The sequence below is a fragment of the Triticum aestivum genome, chromosome 7A, assembly GCF_018294505.1.
Source record: "Triticum aestivum cultivar Chinese Spring chromosome 7A, IWGSC CS RefSeq v2.1, whole genome shotgun sequence".
Taxonomy (NCBI): Eukaryota; Viridiplantae; Streptophyta; class Magnoliopsida; order Poales; family Poaceae; genus Triticum; species Triticum aestivum.
The window spans coordinates 705,426,538-705,447,350 of record NC_057812.1 but is presented as its reverse complement, the minus strand read 5'-3'; the positions used below and the strand labels follow the sequence as shown (position 1 = coordinate 705,447,350).

Genomic DNA, 20,813 nt, shown 5'->3' with positions numbered 1-20,813 from the left:
GTTCTTCCCCCTCCGAGGAAGTTGCTCTCTGTACAGAGAGCGGCGGTGGCGGCGCCCCCTTCGGACCCCCCCCCCCTCCCCCACACCCCTCTCAGATCTGAAGTTTTGAGGCCCGGATTCGATCTCCAATCCCTCCTACTAGGTAAAGTCCTTCGTTCCCTTTCTTTTCCTCCATAAATGCATTGCAATTTTAGGAATTTGCCCAAGATTAGGTGGAACCTTTGATTTGCTTGGTTTGGATCTTTGTTTGCCCAAGATTAGGTGGAACCTTTGATCCCCCCCCCCCCCCCACACACACACACAATATGATTCTTGTTAGTGAAACCTAGATTGTAATTTTTTATATATATATGAGATGCCTAGTTTTGTAGATAATCATGAGATGTTGAGTTTTGTAGCTATATGTGAGATGTTGAGTCTTTTTAGATATATATTAAATGTTGAGTTTATTTGAAATATAAGATGTTGATTTACTTGAACACATATGACATACTAGATATATATATGAGAATTTACAATCATTTATTCATTGTGTGAGAAGGAGATGTTGAGATTCTTGTAAATGAATACATATGAGATGTTTAGATGAACACATATGAAATGTTGAGTGTTTACCGATATTTGAGATGAACTCATATATGTTTATTTTGAAATTTGAAAGGATGGTTTGGCTTCTCGACTATGTCTACGACACAAAACACCGGGCCTACATGATGCGCGAGAAGGAGATGGTAATAACGAGTAATCTAAATATTTTGCAAATTTGCCTTAAGTTGAAATTTACATGCCCTAAGATTTGTCATTACTTGTTTTTTCAGAAGCTTGAACCTTTGAAGATTCGGTATCACGGGGTCTCTGGTCTTGCCATGCCTTACAATGAGCGGTACACACCGTACATCAAGCAGGCAGGACTACTCCAGGGGATTCAGTTTGTCAGTCGGTCCATGCCGAATCTGAACGTTCCACTGGTGTCCGCTCTTGCTGATCAGTGGAGGCCGGAGACGCACAGTTTCCATCTTCGGACTGGGGAGATGACCGTGACGCTCGAGGATGTCTCGTTGATCACCAGTCTTGCTATCGACGGAATGCCTCTCTGTATGAGCACCGATTCTGATGGGTGGCGCGAGCAGATGATTGCTCTTATCGGTATGGCTCCTACCGAGGTTGAGGCTGATGTAGAGGAGGGAGAAGAGAAGAAGAAGAGGGAAAAGAAAGCAGCCAGACCTGCTTTCACGTGCATTCAAAATAACTTTGCGACGTGCGCTCCGGATACCACTGATGATGTGATCCAGACACATGCTCGTGTCTACATGTGGTACGTTGTGTCGAGGACTTTGTTTCCAGTAATTTTAGTGATGTTCAAGCAAATTATGTGAGTGCTGCATGGGCCAAAATGGCATCTGTTTCTGCAGTTTGGCAGTTAACAGCAGTGCAGCGCCCCACATGCCCAACGCTTAGGCGCCGCACCATACACTGCAGCGCCCGTCTCATAGGTGCTGCTCAACTGGCCATGGCTATCCAAAGAGCCACAGAAGGCTTGCAGCACTGACAATCCACGAAAATTACCAAGTCAGAGTGCATCGCCCATGAGCCAGGCGCTGCACTGTACTGTGTGACAGTTATCCTGTGGGCGCTGCACAGTATAGTGCAGCGCCTGTGTTCCTGGCGCTGCACGGTTGTTTACTGGAAAAACAGAGTTTACAACACGTTCATTTCACCGGAACATCATAATACTTACAATGACTGCAGCATCACAGCAATTTGAACAAACACAAATTTTATGCCGATGAGTTCATAACTTAAGACAATTCAAACATTACTACGACATGGTTCATGACACATTCATTACAAATGACAAATGGAAGCTTGCCCTAGAAGATAGTTCACCAACATCTCACATGCCCTCACAAGTTCACGACACATTCGTTAGAAGATAGTTGACGACGAGTGCACCGAAGCAAAGTCCCTACTGAGTAGAGCGAGGCCGTTTCCCCTTCTTGTCATGTGCCGAGTCCTCCTCTTGCGCCTCGCGAGCCTTTGCAAGCTTTCTTGCCCTCTCCTCCTCACGAGCAAGTTTCACTTGGCGTGCCCTCTCCTCCTCTCGTTTCTTCCGCTCCATCCTCTCCTTCTGACGACGCTCTTGCTCTAAGCCTCTTCGAAACGATTCTTCGAACCGCCGTTGCCGCCTAAGACAATCTTGGTATTGGTCCTTTTTGACATCTTCTGGCACTTAAAGATCTATCCACACGTGAAGTACTTGCATAGAGGAGGCGGTGACTGCATACAAAAATTTTGTTAGTGTTGGCACACATTTGATAGTAACATTTTACTTCTCGAGCTTACCGGTGGTTGGTCATAGGCGTTAGTTGGAAGTGCACGATCATAAGCATAGTTCGGGCATACAAAATATCTCCGCCCTTCCGTCCATGATTTCTTTCGGTCGGTGGACACATTCACCTTGCAAACATCTCCACGCCAACATGGCGGGATGTTGACATCTTTCTCCTTCACCTTGTCCAAAGATGCGTCCTCCCACTTGTTCGGCATGTCTTCTTGGTTAGCACATGATGGCCTCGTCATGGAACCGGATGAAGCCATGCCTACAAAACCGAGAATTCTTGGTTAACCCTAACCCCCACTTAACAATAACCACAACCCTAACCATAGCATAACCCTAACACCAACATCAAACACACATAACCCTAACCCTAGTATAGTATGAAAGCTTAACCATACCAAATTAGCAAAGAAACATAACATGATTCAACACAAATTTGCAAATCCAAGCCAAAACTAGGGTTTCTCCAAAGTAGCAAGATTTGAGCAAATGTGACAATTCCTATGGATGAAAACGAGGGGATCGGAGGAGAATACCTTAAGGGAGGGGTTGGCTTCGAAATCCACGGTCAAATACTCCGGATTTGCAAGATTTGAGAAGGATTTGAGATGGGGAAGAGAGGAGGGCGGAAGTCCAAGGGTTTGGGTGGGGTGGGGGTGTGTGGGCACTAGTAGAAAAAGGGCATGTTGTCCCGGTTCGTAAGGGTCTTTTGATCCGGTTCTGGAACTGGGACTAAAGGGTCGGTACTAATGCCCTGTCCCTTTAGTCCCGGTTCAATCCAGAACCGGGACAGATGGGCCTTCATGTGGCCTGTGCGCGGAGCCGAGGCAGGAGACCCTTTGGTCCAGGTTGGTGGCACCAACCGGGACCAATAGGCATCCACGCGTCAGCATTTCTATGGTTGGGGTTTTTGTTTTTTTTTTGAAAGGGGGGGGGGGTTGGGGGTTTTGGGGGGTTAATTTAGGTGTTTCATATATTGTGTTAGCTAGCTATAATTAATAGAGAGAAGTGTCCTCTCTTATGTCCGTGCTTGGTTGACGCTACGTACTATACATACGTATAGAGAGGACTAGACACGCTAAGCAAACGAAGGAAACAGAAGATCGTCATGAACATATATGCATACAGAGAGAAGTGATATCGACCACCTCTCCTTCTCCGAGAGATTGGTCGAACAACAAGTTCTCGTATATCTATCCGACACTACCGGCTACATATATACAATAATTATCTCTTACAAATATAATCATACGGACTCAGGGTCCACATAGTATTCTCCGTCTTCAGGGATCACGTGGTCAAGAAAGAATGCCGCCAATTCCTCTTGAATTTCTCGCATGCGAGCTGGTGCTAGGAGTTCATCCCGCTTCTGAAACATCTAATTTAAAGAAGGGGGTCAATACATATATATATATATATATGAATGAATGAAACTCAACACAAATGATGGTAATAAAATAAAATTGTGAATGTTGTTATTTACGTACTTCATATTGTTCGTCAGTGTAGCCCCGCTCACAGGTCGTGTGGCGGATGGACTCGCAAACGTAGTATCCACAGAAATCATTCCCTTGTTCCTGACACAACCACTTTACAAGAAATAGAGGTCAATCAAACTGATAAGCAAGAATGTCAAATGGTATTGATGAAACTAGCGCTTGAATGGCTAGTAGATGCGCGGAACATGCTACTATAGTACTTATTTTCAGGTGTCTAAATTGCAGCTCCTTCGGCAGTCCCGGAGCTTTTCTGCTGAATTTTCTCCAAACCCTGCCGGACAAAGAAAACAATTACTTGATATATCAGGAAATGAACAAAGTTGCTGATATGGTGGATAATGATCGATTTAACTTACTTCTCGAGTATTTGAGTCATGTCTGCATAGTCCTGGGAATCTTTTCTTCTTGAGTCTAAGATGGTTACTAATCCCTGCTCAAGCTTAATCTCTAGGAGAATATAGTGGAAACTGCACACGCATGCATAACTCATCAATTACATTACTATAACCTTGACTAATATATAAGGGAAACCGAATACGCACAAGACAGTAACACTCACTTGAAGTTGTAAGGAAAGAGTATTATGTCTTTTTTTTTCATTTATTACCAACGATCGTAGCAAGTTGGCCTCGGTAGCTGCGGCATGAAATTTAACCTGAGTTGCATCTATGAGATATGTGTTAATGAACCCAATATCACCGACTTGTCTTTTCTTCAATTCGGCGATCTTCAATCTGCATAATATAGTAAGGATGATAATAAATACATGCAATTAAAGAGCTGAGCTATATAGAGAGACTTAATGACAGAAGTAGTACTACTTACAGACAGTAGCAGGCGACCGTTGTTTTATCGAGGGCCAATTGATTGAAAAACTGATAGAACTCCTCAAATGGAACAAGCAATAGTTCAATTCCAACGAGGTCATGCTCCTTTTTAACTTGCACATACAAAGTACTCCTCCCCCCAGAGTCTCCGCAGATTTTCAAGTACCAATCATGCAATCTTCGCATCATCGTTGATAGAGATCTTTCATCTTTGACGAGAGGCTTCCCGTACTCGTATCTTTGTATCTGCACCTCCATGGGTTCATAATGTACATCGTCGGGCAGGTAATCTGCAAGATTGCTATAACCGGGCACCATCCTCAGATCATTAGCGACGTTGTGGCTAGGCACCTTGAGCGGGGGGCACAATTGCTTCGCTTGTTCGCCGAGCTGGGCAATTTGTTTCCCAGCTCGTCGTTCTTTCAGCCTTTGATCATTGACAGTACTTCCCGACCACTCCGCTTCGGCAAATTCCTTTTCAATAATGCGCTCATAGTTTCCTTTCGGCGGAGACTTGGGTGGTTTTGTCAGGGCAGCCAGAGTGCGCTTCGCTTTCACCGGATCTACCTTCTCCTCCGGAAGTGGATGTCTCTTTGCTTTTAACCCTTGAAACCAGTCATCCACTTCGGTTCGTGCGATCTCGGCGTTCTCCTCCGGGGTCCTCTCGTATGGTAACTTCTCTGGAGTCTTCAGAGAAGGACCGAATCTGTATGTCCTCCCGCCTCTGGCTGTACTGCTAGACGTCGGCCGAGCAGACGGAGCGGTTGTCTTCTTTACTTGCTTACGAGGCGGAGGAGAAGGACTACGACGCGCCGGAGCAGCCGGAGCGGCGGCAGGTCTCTTCCGCCCTTGCTGACGAGGCGGAGAAGGAGGAGGCTGGCTGCTCGGGCGCGTCGGTGCAGGCGGAGAAGGAGGCGGAGTGCCACCACGCGCTGGAGAAGGAGCCGGTCGAGTGCCCTGATCGTCACTCGCCGGAGGAGGAGGCGGTGGAGGAGGCAGAGTGCCCTGACTCGCCGGAGGAGGAGGCAGTGGAGAAGGTGGAGTGCCCTGACTTGCCGGAGGAGGAGGAGGAGGCGGAGGCATCCAGTTCGGAAGGTTGATAAGCTCCTTCCGCCATAGGCATGGAGTCTTCAGAGCAGATCCCAGCCTAGTCTCCCCTTCACCGATAGGGTGGTCAAGCTGGAGGTCCTCAAATCCCTCCGTTATTTCATCCACCATCACCCTAGCATATCCTTCTGGAATCGGCCGGCATTGAAAAGTTGCGCCGGGTTCAGTAGGATAAACAGAGCCAACAACCGCCTTGACCTTCAAATTCATCCATTGCGTCATAAGGTGGCAATTTTGAGACTCCGTGATAGCATCCACGGGATAGCTGGCAGGAGCCGTCAAGGCATGCTCCGGCTGAAGCAGCTCGGTGGAAGCCATGCTGCTTCTCCGCTGAGATGGCGGGGTAGCTTCGGTAGTACGTTTGCTGCGATTTTCTTCTCGTTCCTCTATCGCTTGTACCCTTGCTTGCAGCGCCTGCATTTGGGTCTGCTGCACTTTTTTCCTCCTCTCATGGGATTTGTAACCGCCTGCGTCCGGAAACCCAACCTTCCACGGAATGGAGCCTGGCGTGCCTCGTGTCCGTCCAGGGTGCTCAGGATTCCCAAGGGCCATTGTGAGCTCATCGTTCTCTCTGTCTGGAAAGAACGTCCCTTGCTGCGCTGCTTCGATATAGTGCTGAAGCTTCCGGACTGGTATGTCCATTTGATCGTTCGTCCAAATGCACTTCCCTGTTACAGGGTCCAAGGTTCCACCAGCCCCGAAGAACCAAGTCCGGCAACGGTCTGGCCAGTTAATTGTCTCTGGTTCGATCCCTTTATCAACCAGATCATTCTCAGTCTTGGCCCACTTAGGCCGGGCTACGAGGTAGCCACCTGACCCCGTGCGATGGTGATGCTTCTTCTTCGCAGCATTTTGCTTGTTTGTCGCCGACATCTTCTTACTCTTTTCCGATGTCTTGTGGGCCACAAATGCGGGCCAGTGATCTCTGATCTTCTCATATCTGCCCTTGAATTCTGGTGTCTCATTATTTTCGACAAACTTATTCAGCTCTTTCTTCCACCTCATGAATAGTTCTGCCATCCTCTTAAGAGCAAAAGACTTGATTAATTGCTCTTTAACTGGCTTCTCTGGATTATCCTCTGGCGGTAGGGTGAAATTTGACTTCAGCTCAGTCCAAAGATCATTTTTCTACATATCATTGACATAAGACACCTCAGGGTCTTCTGTAGCCGGCTTAAACCATTGCTGGATGCTAATCGGGATCTTGTCCCTAACCAAAACCCCGCACTGAGCAACAAATGCGCTCTTTGTCCAGAGGGGTTCAATCGGTTGGCCGTCGGGCGCGATTGCTATGATCTCAAACTTTTCATCCGAGCTCAACTTTTTCTTCGGGCCTCGTCTCTTTACCGAAGTTGTGCTTGATCCGGAGGGCTAGAAAAAAGAACAAAGACTTAATTAATATGTGTACATACCAAAACAATGAATGCATCAATTAGCTAGTCAGCAGAAGCTTAACTAATATATATACCTGGCCGGACTCGGTTCGGTCACCGGAGACGTCATCACGGTCTCCTTCTTGCACCGGCATTGGGTCACCGGAGCCGTCCTCATGGTCTCCTTCTTGCACCGGCATTAGGTCACCGGAGCCATCATAATCAGCTGCTTCCAGACCATCGGTCTCGTTGAGAAACAACGAGCAGATGGCATCACTTCCTCGTGCGATTATGTCCCCCAACAACTCTTCTTGTACTTCGTCTCGGGCGGTGTCCATAGTTTCTACAAATATTGACAACATGGCAATTATTATTCAAACATGACAGATGGATATATTAGTGGCAAAAACGTAGAACTAATATTAATTAGTGGCCTCGACGCTGCTTCTCTAGGGTTTGGGGTGGCCTCGACAATGCTTCAAGGATAAAAAAAGAAGAGGAAGAAGAAAAAAAGAGGAGAAGAAGGAATAGAGGAGTAAGAACTCCTCTATTCCTTCTTCTCCTCTTTTTTTCTTCTTCTTCCTCTTTTCTCCTCTATTCTTTCTTCTCCTCTTTTTTTCTTCTTCCTCTTCTTTTTTATCGGGAACGAGGGTCGTCGAGGGTCACCGAGCGATAGAGGAAACCCTAAATAGCAAGTATCGTGGGTGTGAGATACATGTGGCCGTCGGTGTCGGACACTACATCCACGTCCCACAAGTGACGTGGGCGTCGAAGCCCGCGCCACTTGTGGGACGTGGATGTAGTGTCCGACACCGACGGCCACATGTATCTCACACCGACGATACTTTCTATTTAGGGTTTCCTCTACCGTTCGGCGACCCTGACCCTCTTTTTTTTCTTCTCTTTTTTTCTTCTTCCTCTTCTTTTTTTATCCTCTTCTTCCTCTCATGTTCGAGAGGATCGCCGAGGGGTCGGGAGGTTGCCTAGTGTCAAAGAATTCAACAAAACCATGTCTTCATCATTAGGCGAAAGTAACAGGTGCATGATGGTACGAAGCTCTCCAAAGTTATTTTGGAACGGAGTCCGAGATAAGATAATTCGCTTTTGGTACAAAGTTCAGCAAGAACCTTCCAAATATCATTATTTGGAAGGCCTTTGCTGAAATTCATACAAAAAGGCAAATTATCCTATCCGGGACACCACTCCAAAATAAATTTGGAGGACTTTGTCATGCCCTGGTTACTTTCGGCTAATGATGAAGCCATGGATTTCTTCAATACTTTGACACTAGGAAACCTCTCTCGACCCCTCGGCGATCCTCGACCCCTCGAACCCTCGACGACCCTGCACCCCTCGACCCCTCGAACCCTCGACGACCCTAGACCCCCTCTCGACCCCCTCATGTCGAAGTTATCGGGTAGGGGTATATCGACAACAACATACCCAATACATGCATACGTACATACATATCACATGCTGAAGGAAATATGCCCTAGAGGCAATAATAAAGTTATTACTTATTTCCTTATATCATGATAAATGCTTATTATTAATGCTAGAATTGTATTAACCGGAAACATAATACATGTGTGAATACATAGACAAACAAAGTGTCACAAGTATGCCTCTACTTGACTAGCTCGTTAATCAAAGATGGTTATGTTTTCTAACCATGAACAAGGAGTTGTTATTTGATTAACGGGATCACATCATTAGGTGAATGATCTGATTGACATGACCCATTCCATTAGCTTAGCACCCGACCGTTTAGTATGTTGCTATTGCTTTCTTCATGACTTATACATGTTCCTATGACTATGAGATTATGCAACTCCCGTTTGCCGGAGGAACACTTTGTGTGCTACCAAACGTCACAACGTAAATGGGTGATTATAAAGGTGCTCTACAGGTGTCTCCAAAGGTACATGTTGGGTTGGCGTATTTCGAGATTAGGATTTGTCACTCCGATTGTCGGAGAGGTATCTCTGGGCCCTCTCGGTAATGCACATCACATAAGCCTTGCAAGCATTGCAATTAATGAGTTAGTTGCAAGATGATGTATTACGGAACGAGTAAAGAGACTTGCCGGTAACGAGATTGAACTAGGTATTGAGATACCGACGATCGAATCTCGGGCAAGTAACATACCGATGACAAAGGGAACAACGTATGTTGTTATGCGGTCTGACCGATAAAGATCTTCGTAGAATATGTAGGAGCCAGTATGAGCATCCAGGTTCCGCTATTGGTTATTGACCGGAGACGTGTCTCGGTCATGTCTACATTGTTCTCGAACCCGTAGGGTCCGCACGCTTAAGGTTTCGATGAAAGTTATATTATGAGTTTATGAGTTTTGATGTACCGAAGTTAGTTCGGAGTCCCGGATGTGATCACGGACATGACAAGGAGTCTCGAAATGGTCGAGACATAAAGATTGATATATTGGACGGCTATATTCGGACACCGGAAGTGTTCCGGGTGATTTCGGAGAAAACCGGAGAGCCGGAGGGTTACCGAAACCCCCCCGGGAGAAGTAATGGGCCATATGGGCCTTAGTGGAGAGAGAGAGAGGGGCAGCCATAGGTGGGCCGCGCGCCTCCTCCCCCCTGGTCCGAATTGGACTAGGAGAGGGGGGCGGCGCCCCCCCTTTTCCCTCTCCCTCCCCACTTCCTTCCCCCTCCTAGTAGGAGTCCTATTCCTACTAGGAGGAGGACTCCTCCTTGGCGCGCCATAGTGGCCGGCCGGCCTCCTCCCCTTGATCCTTTATATACGGGGGCAAGGGGCACCCCTTGACACACAAGTTGATCCACGTGATCATATTCTTAGCCGTGTGCGGTGCCCCCTTCCACCATAGTCCTCGATAATATTGTAGCGGTGCTTAGGCGAAGCCCTGCGACGGTAGTGCATCAAGATCGTCACCATGCTGTCATGCTGACGGAACTCTTCCCCGACACTTTGCTGGATCAGAGTCCGGGGATCGTCATCGAGCTGAATGTGTGCTAGAACTCGGAGGTGCCGTAGTTTCGGTGCTTGATCGGTCGGGCCGTGGAGACGTACGACTACATCAACCAAACGCTTCCGTTGTCGATCTACAAGGGTACGTAGATCACACTCTCCCCTCTCGTTGCTATGCATCCCCATGATCTTGCGTGTGCGTAGGAAATTTTGAAATTACTACGTTCCCCAAAAGTGGCATCCGAGCCTAGGTTTTATATGTTGATGTTATATGCACGAGTAGAACACAAGTGAGTTGTGGGCGATATAAGTCATACTGCTTACCAGCATGTCATACTTTGGTTCGGCGGTATTGTTGGACGAAGCGGCCCGGACCGACATTACGCGTATGCTTACGCGAGACCGGTTCTCCCGACGTCCTTTGCACATAGGTGGCTTGCGGGTGACTGTTTCTCCAACTTTAGTTGAACCGAGTGTGGCTACGCCCGATCCTTGCGAAGGTTAAAACAACACCAACTTGACAAACTATCGTTGTGGTTTTGATGCGTAGGTAAGATTGGTTCTTGCTTAAGCCCGTAGCAGCCACGTAAAACTTGCAACAACAAAGTAGAGGACGTCTAACTTGTTTTTGCAGGGCATGTTGTGATGTGATATGGTCAAGACATGATGCTCAATTTTATTGTATGAGATGATCATGTTTTGTAACCGAGTTATCGGCAACTGGCAGGAGCCATATGGTTGTCGCTTTATTGTATGCAATGCAATCGCGCTTTAATGCTTTACTTTATCACTAAGCGGTAGCGATAGTCGTGGAAGCATAAGATTGGCGAGACGACAACGATGCTATGATGGAGATCAAGGTGTCGCGTCGGTGACGATGGTGATCACGACGGTGCTTCGAAGATGGAGATCACAAGCACAAGATGATGAAGGCCATATCATATCACTTATATTGATTGCATGTGATGTTTATCTTTTATGCATCTTATCTTGCTTTGATTGATGGTAGCATTATAAGATGATCTCTCACTAATTATCAAGAAGTGTTCTCCCTGAGTATGCACCGTTGCGAAAGTTCTTCATGCTGAGACACCACGTGATGATCGGGTGTGATAGGCTCTACGTTCAAATACAACGGGTGCAAAACAGTTGCACACGCGGAATACTCAGGTTATACTTGACGAGCCAAGCATATACAGATATGGCCTCGGAACACGGAGACCGAAAGGTCGAGCGTGAATCATATAGTAGATATGATCAACATAGTGATGTTCACCAATGAAACTACTCCATCTCACGTGATGATCGGACATGGTTTAGTTGATTTGGATCACGTAATCACTTAGAGGATTAGAGGGATGTCTATCTAAGTGGGAGTTCTTTAAGTAAATTAATTGAACCTAAATTTATCATGAAACTTAGTACCTGATAGTATCTTGCTTGTTTATGCTTGATTGTAGATAGATGGCTCGTGCTGTTGTTCTGTTGAATTTTAATGCGTTCCTTGAGAGAGCAAAGTTGAAAGATGATGGTAGCAATTACACAGGCTGGGTCCGTAACTTGAGGATTATCCTCATTGCTGCACAGAAGAATTACGTCCTGGAAGCACCTCTGGGTGCCAGGCCTGCTGCTGGAGCAACACCAGATGTTATGAACGTCTGGCAGAGCAAAGCTGATTACTACTCGATAGTTTAGTGTGCCATGCTTTACGGCTTAGAATCGGGACTTCAATGACGTTTTGAACGTCATGGAGCATATGAGATGTTCCAGGAGTTGAAGTTAATATTTCAAGCAAATGCCCGGATTGAGAGATATGAAGTCTCCAATAAGTTCTATAGCTGCAAGATGGAGGAGAACAGTTCTGTCAGTGAGCATATACTCAAAATGTCTGGATATAATAATCACTTGATTCAATTGGGAGTTAATCTTCCAGATGATTGCGTCATTGACAGAATTCTCCAATCACTGCCACCAAGCTACAAGAGCTTCGTGATGAACTATAATATGCAAGGGATGAATAAGACTATTCCTGAGCTCTTCGCAATGCTGAAAGCTGCGGAGGTAGAAATCAAGAAGGAGCATCAAGTGTTGATGGTCAACAAGACCACTAGTTTCAAGAAAAAGGGCAAAGGGAAGAAGAAGGGGAACTTCAAAAAGAACAGCAAGCAAGTTGCTACTCAAGAGAAGAAACCCAAACCTGGACCTAAGCCTGAAACAGAGTGCTTCTACTGCAAGCAGACTGGTCACTGGAAGCGGAACTACCCCAAGTATTTGGCGGATAAGAAGGATGGCAAGGTGAACAAAGGTATATGTGATATACATGTTATTGATGTGTACCTTACTAATGCTCGCAGTAGCACCTTGGTATTTGATACTGGTTCTGTTGCTAATATTTGCAACTCGAAACAGGGACTATAGATTAAGCGAAGATTGGCTAAGGACGAGGTGACGATGCGCGTGGGAAACGGTTCCAAAGTCGATGTGATCGCAGTCGGCACGCTACCTCTACATCTACCTTCGGGATTAATATTAGACCTAAATAATTGTTATTTGGTGCCAGCGTTAAGCATGAACATTATATCTGGATCTTGTTTTATGCGAGACGGTTATTCATTTAAATCAGAGAATAATGGTTGTTCTATTTATATGAGTAATATCTTTTATGGTCATGCACCCTTAAAGAGTGGTCTATTTTTATTGAATCTCGATAGTAGTGACACACATATTCATAGTGTTGAAGCCAACAGATGCAGAGTTGATAATGATAGTGCAACTTATTTGTGGCACTGCCGTTTAGGTCATATCGGTGTAAAGCGCATGAAGAAACTCCATACTGATGGACTTTTGGAACCACTTGATTATGAATCACTTGGTACTTGCGAACCGTGCCTCATGGGCAAGATGACTAAAACATCGTTCTCCGGTACTATGGAGAGAGCAACAGATTTGTTGGAAATCATACATACAGATGTATGTGGTCCGATGAATATTGAGGCTCGTGGCGGATATCGTTATTTTCTCACCTTCACAGATGACTTAAGCAGATATGGGTATATCTACTTAATGAAACACAAGTCTGAAACATTTGAAAAGTTCAAAGAATATCAGAGTGAAGTAGAAAATCATCGTAACAAGAAAATAAAATTCCTACGATCTGATCATGGAGGAGAATATTTGAGTTACGAGTTTGGTGTACATTTGAAAAATTGTGGAATAGTTTCGCAACTCACGCCACCCGGAACACCACAACGTAATGGTGTGTCCGAACGTCGTAATCGTACTTTACTAGATATGGTGCGATCTATGATGTCTCTTACTGATTTACCACTATCGTTTTGGGGATACCTCTAGAGACGGCCGCATTCACGTTAAATAGGGCACCATCAAAATCCGTTGAGACGACGCCTTATGAACTGTGGTTTGGCAAGAAACCAAAGTTGTCGTTTTTGAAAGTTTGGGGCTGCGATGCTTATGTGAGAAAGCTTCAACCTGATAAGCTCGAACCCAAATTGGAGAAATGTGTCTTCATAGGATATCCAAAGGAAACTATTGGATACACCTTCTATCACAGATCCGAAGGCAAGACTTCTGTTGCTAAATTCGGAAACTTTCTAGAGAAGGAGTTTCTCTCGAAAGAAGTGAGTGGGAGGAAAGTAGAACTTGACGAGGTAACTGTACCTGCTCCCTTATTGGAAAGTAGTGCATCACAGAAAATTGTTTCAGTGACACCTACACCAGTTAGTGAGGAAGCTAATGATGATGATCATGAAACTTCAGAACAAGATACTACTGAACCTCGTAGATCAACCAGAGTGAGATCCGCGCCAGAGTGGTACGGTAATCCTGTTCTGGAAGTCATGCTACTAGATCATGATGAACCTACGAACTATGAAGAAGCGATGGTGAGCCCAGAACAAAGTATGGACTTTGGTTGACTTGCCTGATGATCGGCAAGCAATTGAGAATAAATGGATCTTCAAGAAGAAGACTGACGCTAACGGTAATATTACTGTCTACAAAGCTCGACTTGTCGCAAAAGGTTTTCGGCAAGTTCAAGGGATTGACTACGATGAGACCTTCTCACCCATAGCGATGCTTAAGTCTGTCCGAATCATGTTAGCAATTGCCGCATTTTATGATTATGAAATTTGGCAGATGGATGTCAAAACTGCATTCCTGAATGGATTTCTGGAAGAAGAGTTGTATATGATGCAACCAGAAGGTTTTGTCAATCCAAAGGGAGCTAACAAAGTGTGCAAGCTCCAGCGATCCATTTATGGACTGGTGCAAGCCTCTCGGAGTTGGAATAAACGCTTTGATAGTGTGATCAAATCATTTGGTTTTATACAGACTTTTGGAGAAGCCTGTATTTACAAGAAAGTGAGTGGGAGCTCTGTAGCATTTCTGATATTATATGTGGATGACATATTACTAATTGGAAATGATATAAAATTTCTGGATAGTATAAAGGGATACTTGAATAAGAGTTTTTCAATGAAAGACCTCGGTGAAGCTGCTTACATATTAGGCATTAAGATCTATAGAGATAGATTAAGACGCTTAATTGGACTTTCACAAAGCACATACCTTGACAAAGTTTTGAAGAAGTTCAAAATGGATCAAGCAAAGAAAGGGTTCTTGCCTGTGTTACAAGGTGTGAAGTTGAGTAAGACTCAATGCCCGACCACTGCAGAAGATAGAGAGAAAATGAAAGATGTTCCCTATGCTTCAGCCATAGGCTCTATCATGTATGCAATGCTGTGTACCAGACCTGATGTGTGCCTTGCCATAAGTCTAGCAGGGAGGTACCAAAGTGATCCAGGAGTGGATCACTGGACAGCGGTCAAGAACATCCTGAAATACCTGAAAAGGACTAAAGATATGTTTCTCATATATGGAGGTGACAAAGAGCTCATCGTAAAAGGTTACGTTGATGCAAGCTTTGACACTGATCCGGACGATTCTAAATCGCAAACCGGATACGTGTTTACATTAAACGGTGGAGCTGTCAGTTGGTGCAGTTCTAAACAAAGCGTTGTAGCGGGATCTACATGTGAAGCGGAGTACATAGCTGCTTCGGAAGCAGCAAATGAAGGAGTCTGGATGAAGGAGTTCATATCCAATCTAGGTGTCATACCTAGTGCATCGGGTCCAATGAAAATCTTTTGTGACAACACTGGTGCAATTGCCTTGGCAAAGGAATCCAGATTTCACAAGAGAACCAAACACATCAAGAGACGCTTCAATTCCATCCGGGATCTAGTCCAGGTGGGAGACATAGAGATTTGCAAGATACATACGGATCTGAATGTTGCAGACCCGTTGACTAAGCCTCTTCCACGAGCAAAACATGATCAGCACCAAGGCTCCATGGGTGTTAGAATCATTACTGTGTAATCTAGATTATTGACTCTAGTGCAAGTGGGAGACTGAAGGAAATATGCCCTAGAGGCAATAATAAAGTTACTACTTATTTCCTTATATCATGATAAATGTTTATTATTCATGCTAGAATTGTATTAACCGGAAACATAATACATGTGTGAATACATAGACAAACAAAGTGTCACTAGTATGCCTCTACTTGACTAGCTCGTTAATCAAAGATGGTTATGTTTCCTAACCATGAACAAGGAGTTGTTATTTGATTAACGGGATCACATCATTAGGTGAATGATCTGATTGACAATGACCCATTCCATTAGCTTAGCACCCGATCGTTTAGTATGTTGCTATTGCTTTCTTCATGACATATACATGTTCCTATGACTATGAGATTATGCAACTCCCGTTTGCCGGAGGAACACTTTGGGTGCTACCAAACGTCACAACGTAACTGGGTGATTATAAAGGAGTACTACAGGTGTCAAAGTGAACATAAGTATATTTGATATACATCTTATTGATGTGTTCTTTACTAATGTTTATAGCAACCCCTCAGTATTTGATACTAGTTCAGTTGCTAAGATTAGTAACTCGAAGCAGGAGTTGCAGAATAAACAGAGACTAGTTAAGGGTGAAGTGACGATGTGTGTTGGAAGTGGTTCCAAGATTGATATGATCATCATCGCACACTCCCTATAATCTCGGGATTAGTGTTGAAACTAAATAAGTGTTATTTGGTGTTTGCGTTGAGCATGAATATGATTTGATCATGTTTATTGTAATACGGTTGTTCATTTAAGTAAGAGAATAAATTGTTGTTCTGTTTACATGAATAAAACCTTATATGGTTACACACCCAATGAAAATAGTTCGTTGGATCTCGATCGTAGTGATACACATAATCATAATATTGAAACCAAAAGATGCAAAGTTAATAATGATAGTGCAACTTATTTGTGGCACTGCCGTTTAGGTCATATTGGTGTAAAGCGCATGAAGAAACTCCATGCTGATGGGCTTTTGGAATCACTTGATTATGAATGAGTTGATGCTTGCGAACCATGCCTCATAGGCAAGATGACTAAGACTCCGTTCTTCGGAACAATGGAGCGAGAAACAGATTTGTTGGAAATCATACATACTGATGTATGTGGTCCGATGAATATTGAAGCTCGCGACAGGTATCATTATTTTCTGTTCTTCACAGATAATTTGAGCAGATATGAGTATATCTACTTGATGAAACATAAGTCTGAAACATTTGAAAAGTTCAAAGAATTTCAGAGTGAAGTGGAAAATCATCGTGACAAGAAAATAAAGTTTCTACGATCTGATCGCAGAGACAAATATTTGAGTTACGAGTTTGGTCTTCAGTTAAAAACAAAGTGAAATAGTTTCACTACTCACGCCACCTGGAACACCACAAGATAATGGTGTGTCCGAACGTCATAACCGTACTTTATTGGATATAGTACAATCTATGATGTTTCTTACCGATTAACCAATATCATTTTGGGATTATGCATTAAAGACAGCTGCATTCACGTTAAAAAGGGCACCATCTAAAGTCCGTTGAGACGACATAATCTGAACTGTGGTTTGGCAAGAAACCAAAGTTGTCATTTCTTAAAAGTTTGGGTTGCAATTCTCATATGAAAAAGTTTCAACTTGATAAGCTCAAACCCAAATCGGAGAAGTGCGTCTTCATAGGATACCCAAAAAGAAAAATGTTGGGTACACCTTCTATCACAGATCCGAAGGCAAGCTATTCGTTGCTGGGAATGGATCCTTTCTAGAGAAGGAGTTTCTCTCGAAAGAAGTGAGTGGGAGGAAAGTAGAAACTTGATAAGGTAATTGTACCTTCTCCCTTATTGGGAAGTAGTTCATCACAGAAATCTGTTCTTGTGACTACTACACCAATTAGTGAGGAAGCTAATGATGATGATCATGTAACTTCAGATCAAGTTACTACCGAATCTCGTAGGTAAACCAGAGTAAGATCCGCACCAGAGTGGTACGGTAATCCTGTTCTGGAAGTCATGTTACTAGACCATGACGAACTTGCGAACTATGAGGAAGCGATGATGAGCCCAGATTCCGCGAAATGGTTTGAGGCCATGAAATCTGAGATATGATCCATGTATGAGAACAAAGTATGGACTTTGGTTGAATTGCCCGATGATCGGCAAGCAATTGAGAATAAATGGATCTTCAAGAGGAAGACGGACGCTGATAGTAGTGTTACTATCTACAAAGCTAGAATTGTCGCAAAAGGTTTTCGACAAGTTCAAGGTGTTGACTACGATGAGAGTTTCTCACTCGTACCTATGCTTAAAGTCTGTCCGAATCATGTTAGTAATTGTCGCATTTTATGAAATCTGGCAAATGGATAAACAAAACTGCATTCCTTAATGGATTTATTAAAGAAGAGTTGTATATGATGCAACCAGAAGGTTTTGTCAAACCAAAAGGTGCTAACAAAATGTGCAAGCTCCAGCGATCCATCTGTGGACTGGTGCAAGCATCTCGGAGTTGGAATGTACGCTTTGATGAGTTGATCAAAGCATATAGTTTTATACAGACTTGCGGTGAAGCCTGTATTTATAAGAAAGTGAGTGGGAGCACTACAGCATTTCTGATAAGTATATGTGAATGACATATTGTTGATCGGAAGTAATGTAGAATTATTCTGTAAAGCATAAAGGAGTGTTTGAAAGGAGTTTTTTCAAAGAAAGACTTCGGTAAAGCTGCTTACATATTGAGCTTCAAGATCTATAGAGATAGATCAAGACGCTTGATAAGTTTTTTCAATGAGTACATACCTTGACAAGATTTTGAAGTAGTTCAAAATGGAGCAGTCAAAGAAAGAGTTCTTGCCTGTATTACAAGGTGTGAAGTTGAGTAAGACTCAAAGCCCGACCACGGCAGAAGATAGAAAGAGAATGAAATTCATTCCCTATGCCTTGGACATAGGTTCTATAAAGTATGCCATGCTGTGTACCAGATCTAGTGTATACCCTACACTGATTGGCATGGGAGTACAATAGTGATCTAGGAGTAGATCACTGGATAGCGGTCAAAATTATCCTTAGTGGAATAAGGATAGGTTTCTCGATTATGGAGGTGACAAAAAGGTTCGCCGTAAAGGGTTACGTCGATGCAAGTTTTGACACTGATCTGGATGACTCTAAGTCTCGATCTAGATACATATTGAAAGTGGGAGCAATTAGCTAGAGTAGCTCCGTGCAAAGCATTGTAGACATAGAAAATTGCAAAATACATAACGGATCTGAATGTGAAAGACCATTGACTAAGATTCTCTCACAAGAAAAACATGATCACACCTTAGTACTCTTTGGGTGTTAATCACATAGCGATGTGAACTAGATTACCGAATCTAGTAAACCCTTTAGGTGTTGGTCACATGGCGATGTGAACTATGGGTGTTAATCACATGATGATGTGAACTATCAATGTTAATCACATGGTGATGTGATCTAGATTATTGACTCTAGTGCAAGTGGGAGACTGAAGGAAATATGCCCTAGAGGCAATAATAAAGTTATTATTTATTTCCTTATATCATGATAAATGTTTATTATTCATGCTAGAATTGTATTAACCGGAAACATAATACATGTGTGAATACATAGACAAACAGAGTGTCACTAGTATGCCTCTACTTGACTAGCTCGTTAATCAAAGATGGTTATGTTTCCTAACCATGAACAAAGAGTTGTTATTTGATTAACGAGGTCACATCATTAGTTGAATGATCTGATTGACATGACCCATTCTATTAGCTTAGCACCCGATCGTTTAGTATGTTGCTATTGCTTTCTTCATGACTTATACATGTTCCTATGACTACGAGATTATGCAACTCCCGTTTGCCGGAGGAACACTTTGTGTGCTACCAAACGTCACAACGTAACTGGGTGATTATAAAGGAGCTCTACAGGTGTCTCCAATGGTAGATGTTGGGTTGGCGTATTTCGAGATTAGGATTTGTCACTCCGATTGTCGGAGAGGTATCTCTGGGCCCTCTCGGTAATGCACATCACTTAAGCCTTGCAAGCATTGCAGCTAATGAGTTAGTTGCGGGATGATGTATTACGGAACGAGTAAAGAGACTTGCAAGTAACGAGATTGAACTAGGTATTGGATACCGACGATCGAATCTCGAGCAAGTAACATACCGATGACAAAGGGAACAACGTATGTTGTTATGCGGTCTAACCGATAAAGATCTTCGTAGAATATGTAGGAGCCAATATGGGCATCCAGGTCCCGCTATTGGTTATTGACCGGAGATGTGTCTCAGTCATGTCTACATTGTTCTCGAACCGTAGGGTCCGCACGCTTAACGTTACGATGACAGTTATTATGAGTTTATGCATTTTGATGTACCGAAGGTTGTTCGGAGTCCCGGATGTGATCACGGACATGACGAGGAGTCTCAAAATCGTCGAGACATAAAGATTGATATATTGGAAGCCTATGTTTGGATATTGGAAGTGTTCCGGGTGAAATCGGGATTTTACCGGATTACCGGGAGGTTACCGGAACCCCCCGGGAGTCATATGGGCCATAGTGGGCCTTAGTGGAAAGGAGAAGGGGGCAGCCCAAGGTGGCCGCGCGCCTTCCCCCTCCCCTAGTCCTATTAGGACTAGGAGAGGTGGCCGGCCCCCCTCTCTCTCTTTCCCCCTTGATGATTCCTATTCCAACTAGGATTGGGGGGGAGTCCTACTCCCGGTACGAGTAGGACTCCTCCTGGCGCGCCCAAGGGCTGGCCGCACCTCTCCCCCCTTGCTCCTTTATATACGGAGGCAGGGGCACCTCTAGACACAAGTTGATCATTGAGATCGTTCCTTAGCCGTGTGCGGTGCCCCCTGCCACCATATTCCACCTCGATCATATCGTTGTAGTGCTTAGGCGAAGCCCTGCGTCGGTAATACATCAAGATCGTCACCACGCCGTCGTGCTGACGGAACTCCTCCCCGAAGCTTTGCTGGATCGGAGCCCGGGGATCATCATCGAGCTGTACGTGTGCTAAGAACTCGGAGGTGCCGGAGTAACGGTGCTTGGATCGGTCGGATCGGGAAGAAGACGTACGACTACTTCCTCTACGTTGTGTCAACGCTTCCGTTGCGATCTACAAGGGTACGTAGATCATACTCTCCCCTCGTTGCTATGCATCACCATGATCTTGCGTGTGCGTAGGAAATTTTTTGAAATTACTACGTTCCCCAACACTTCCTTCCCCCTCCTACTCCTACTAGGAGGAGGACTCCTCCTTGGCACGCCATAGTGGCCGGCCGGCCTCCTC

General features: G+C 44.4%; 1 protein-coding gene across 1 annotated transcript; it reads left to right on the top strand.

The window, feature by feature from the left end:
• Positions 1 to 385: 385 nt before the first annotated feature.
• Positions 386 to 1,376, top strand: LOC123153800 (protein MAIN-LIKE 1). The gene is made up of 2 exons (XM_044572737.1): positions 386 to 731; positions 819 to 1,376. Exons 1-2 carry the CDS (start codon positions 627 to 629, stop codon positions 1,374 to 1,376), a joined length of 663 nt encoding a protein of 220 aa, XP_044428672.1. The 5' UTR covers positions 386 to 626.
• The last annotated feature ends 19,437 nt before the right edge of the window (positions 1,377 to 20,813 follow it).

What these genes read in the sequence shown, in the direction of transcription:
- LOC123153800 (XM_044572737.1), top strand. Translation starts at nt 627, where the DNA reads ATGAACTCATATATGTTTATTTTGAAATTTGAAAGGATGGTTTGGCTT. An exon ending in TGATGCGCGAGAAGGAGATG is followed by an intron (nt 732 to 818) that starts GTAATAACGAGT and finishes TTGTTTTTTCAG; the next exon opens with AAGCTTGAACCTTTGAAGAT.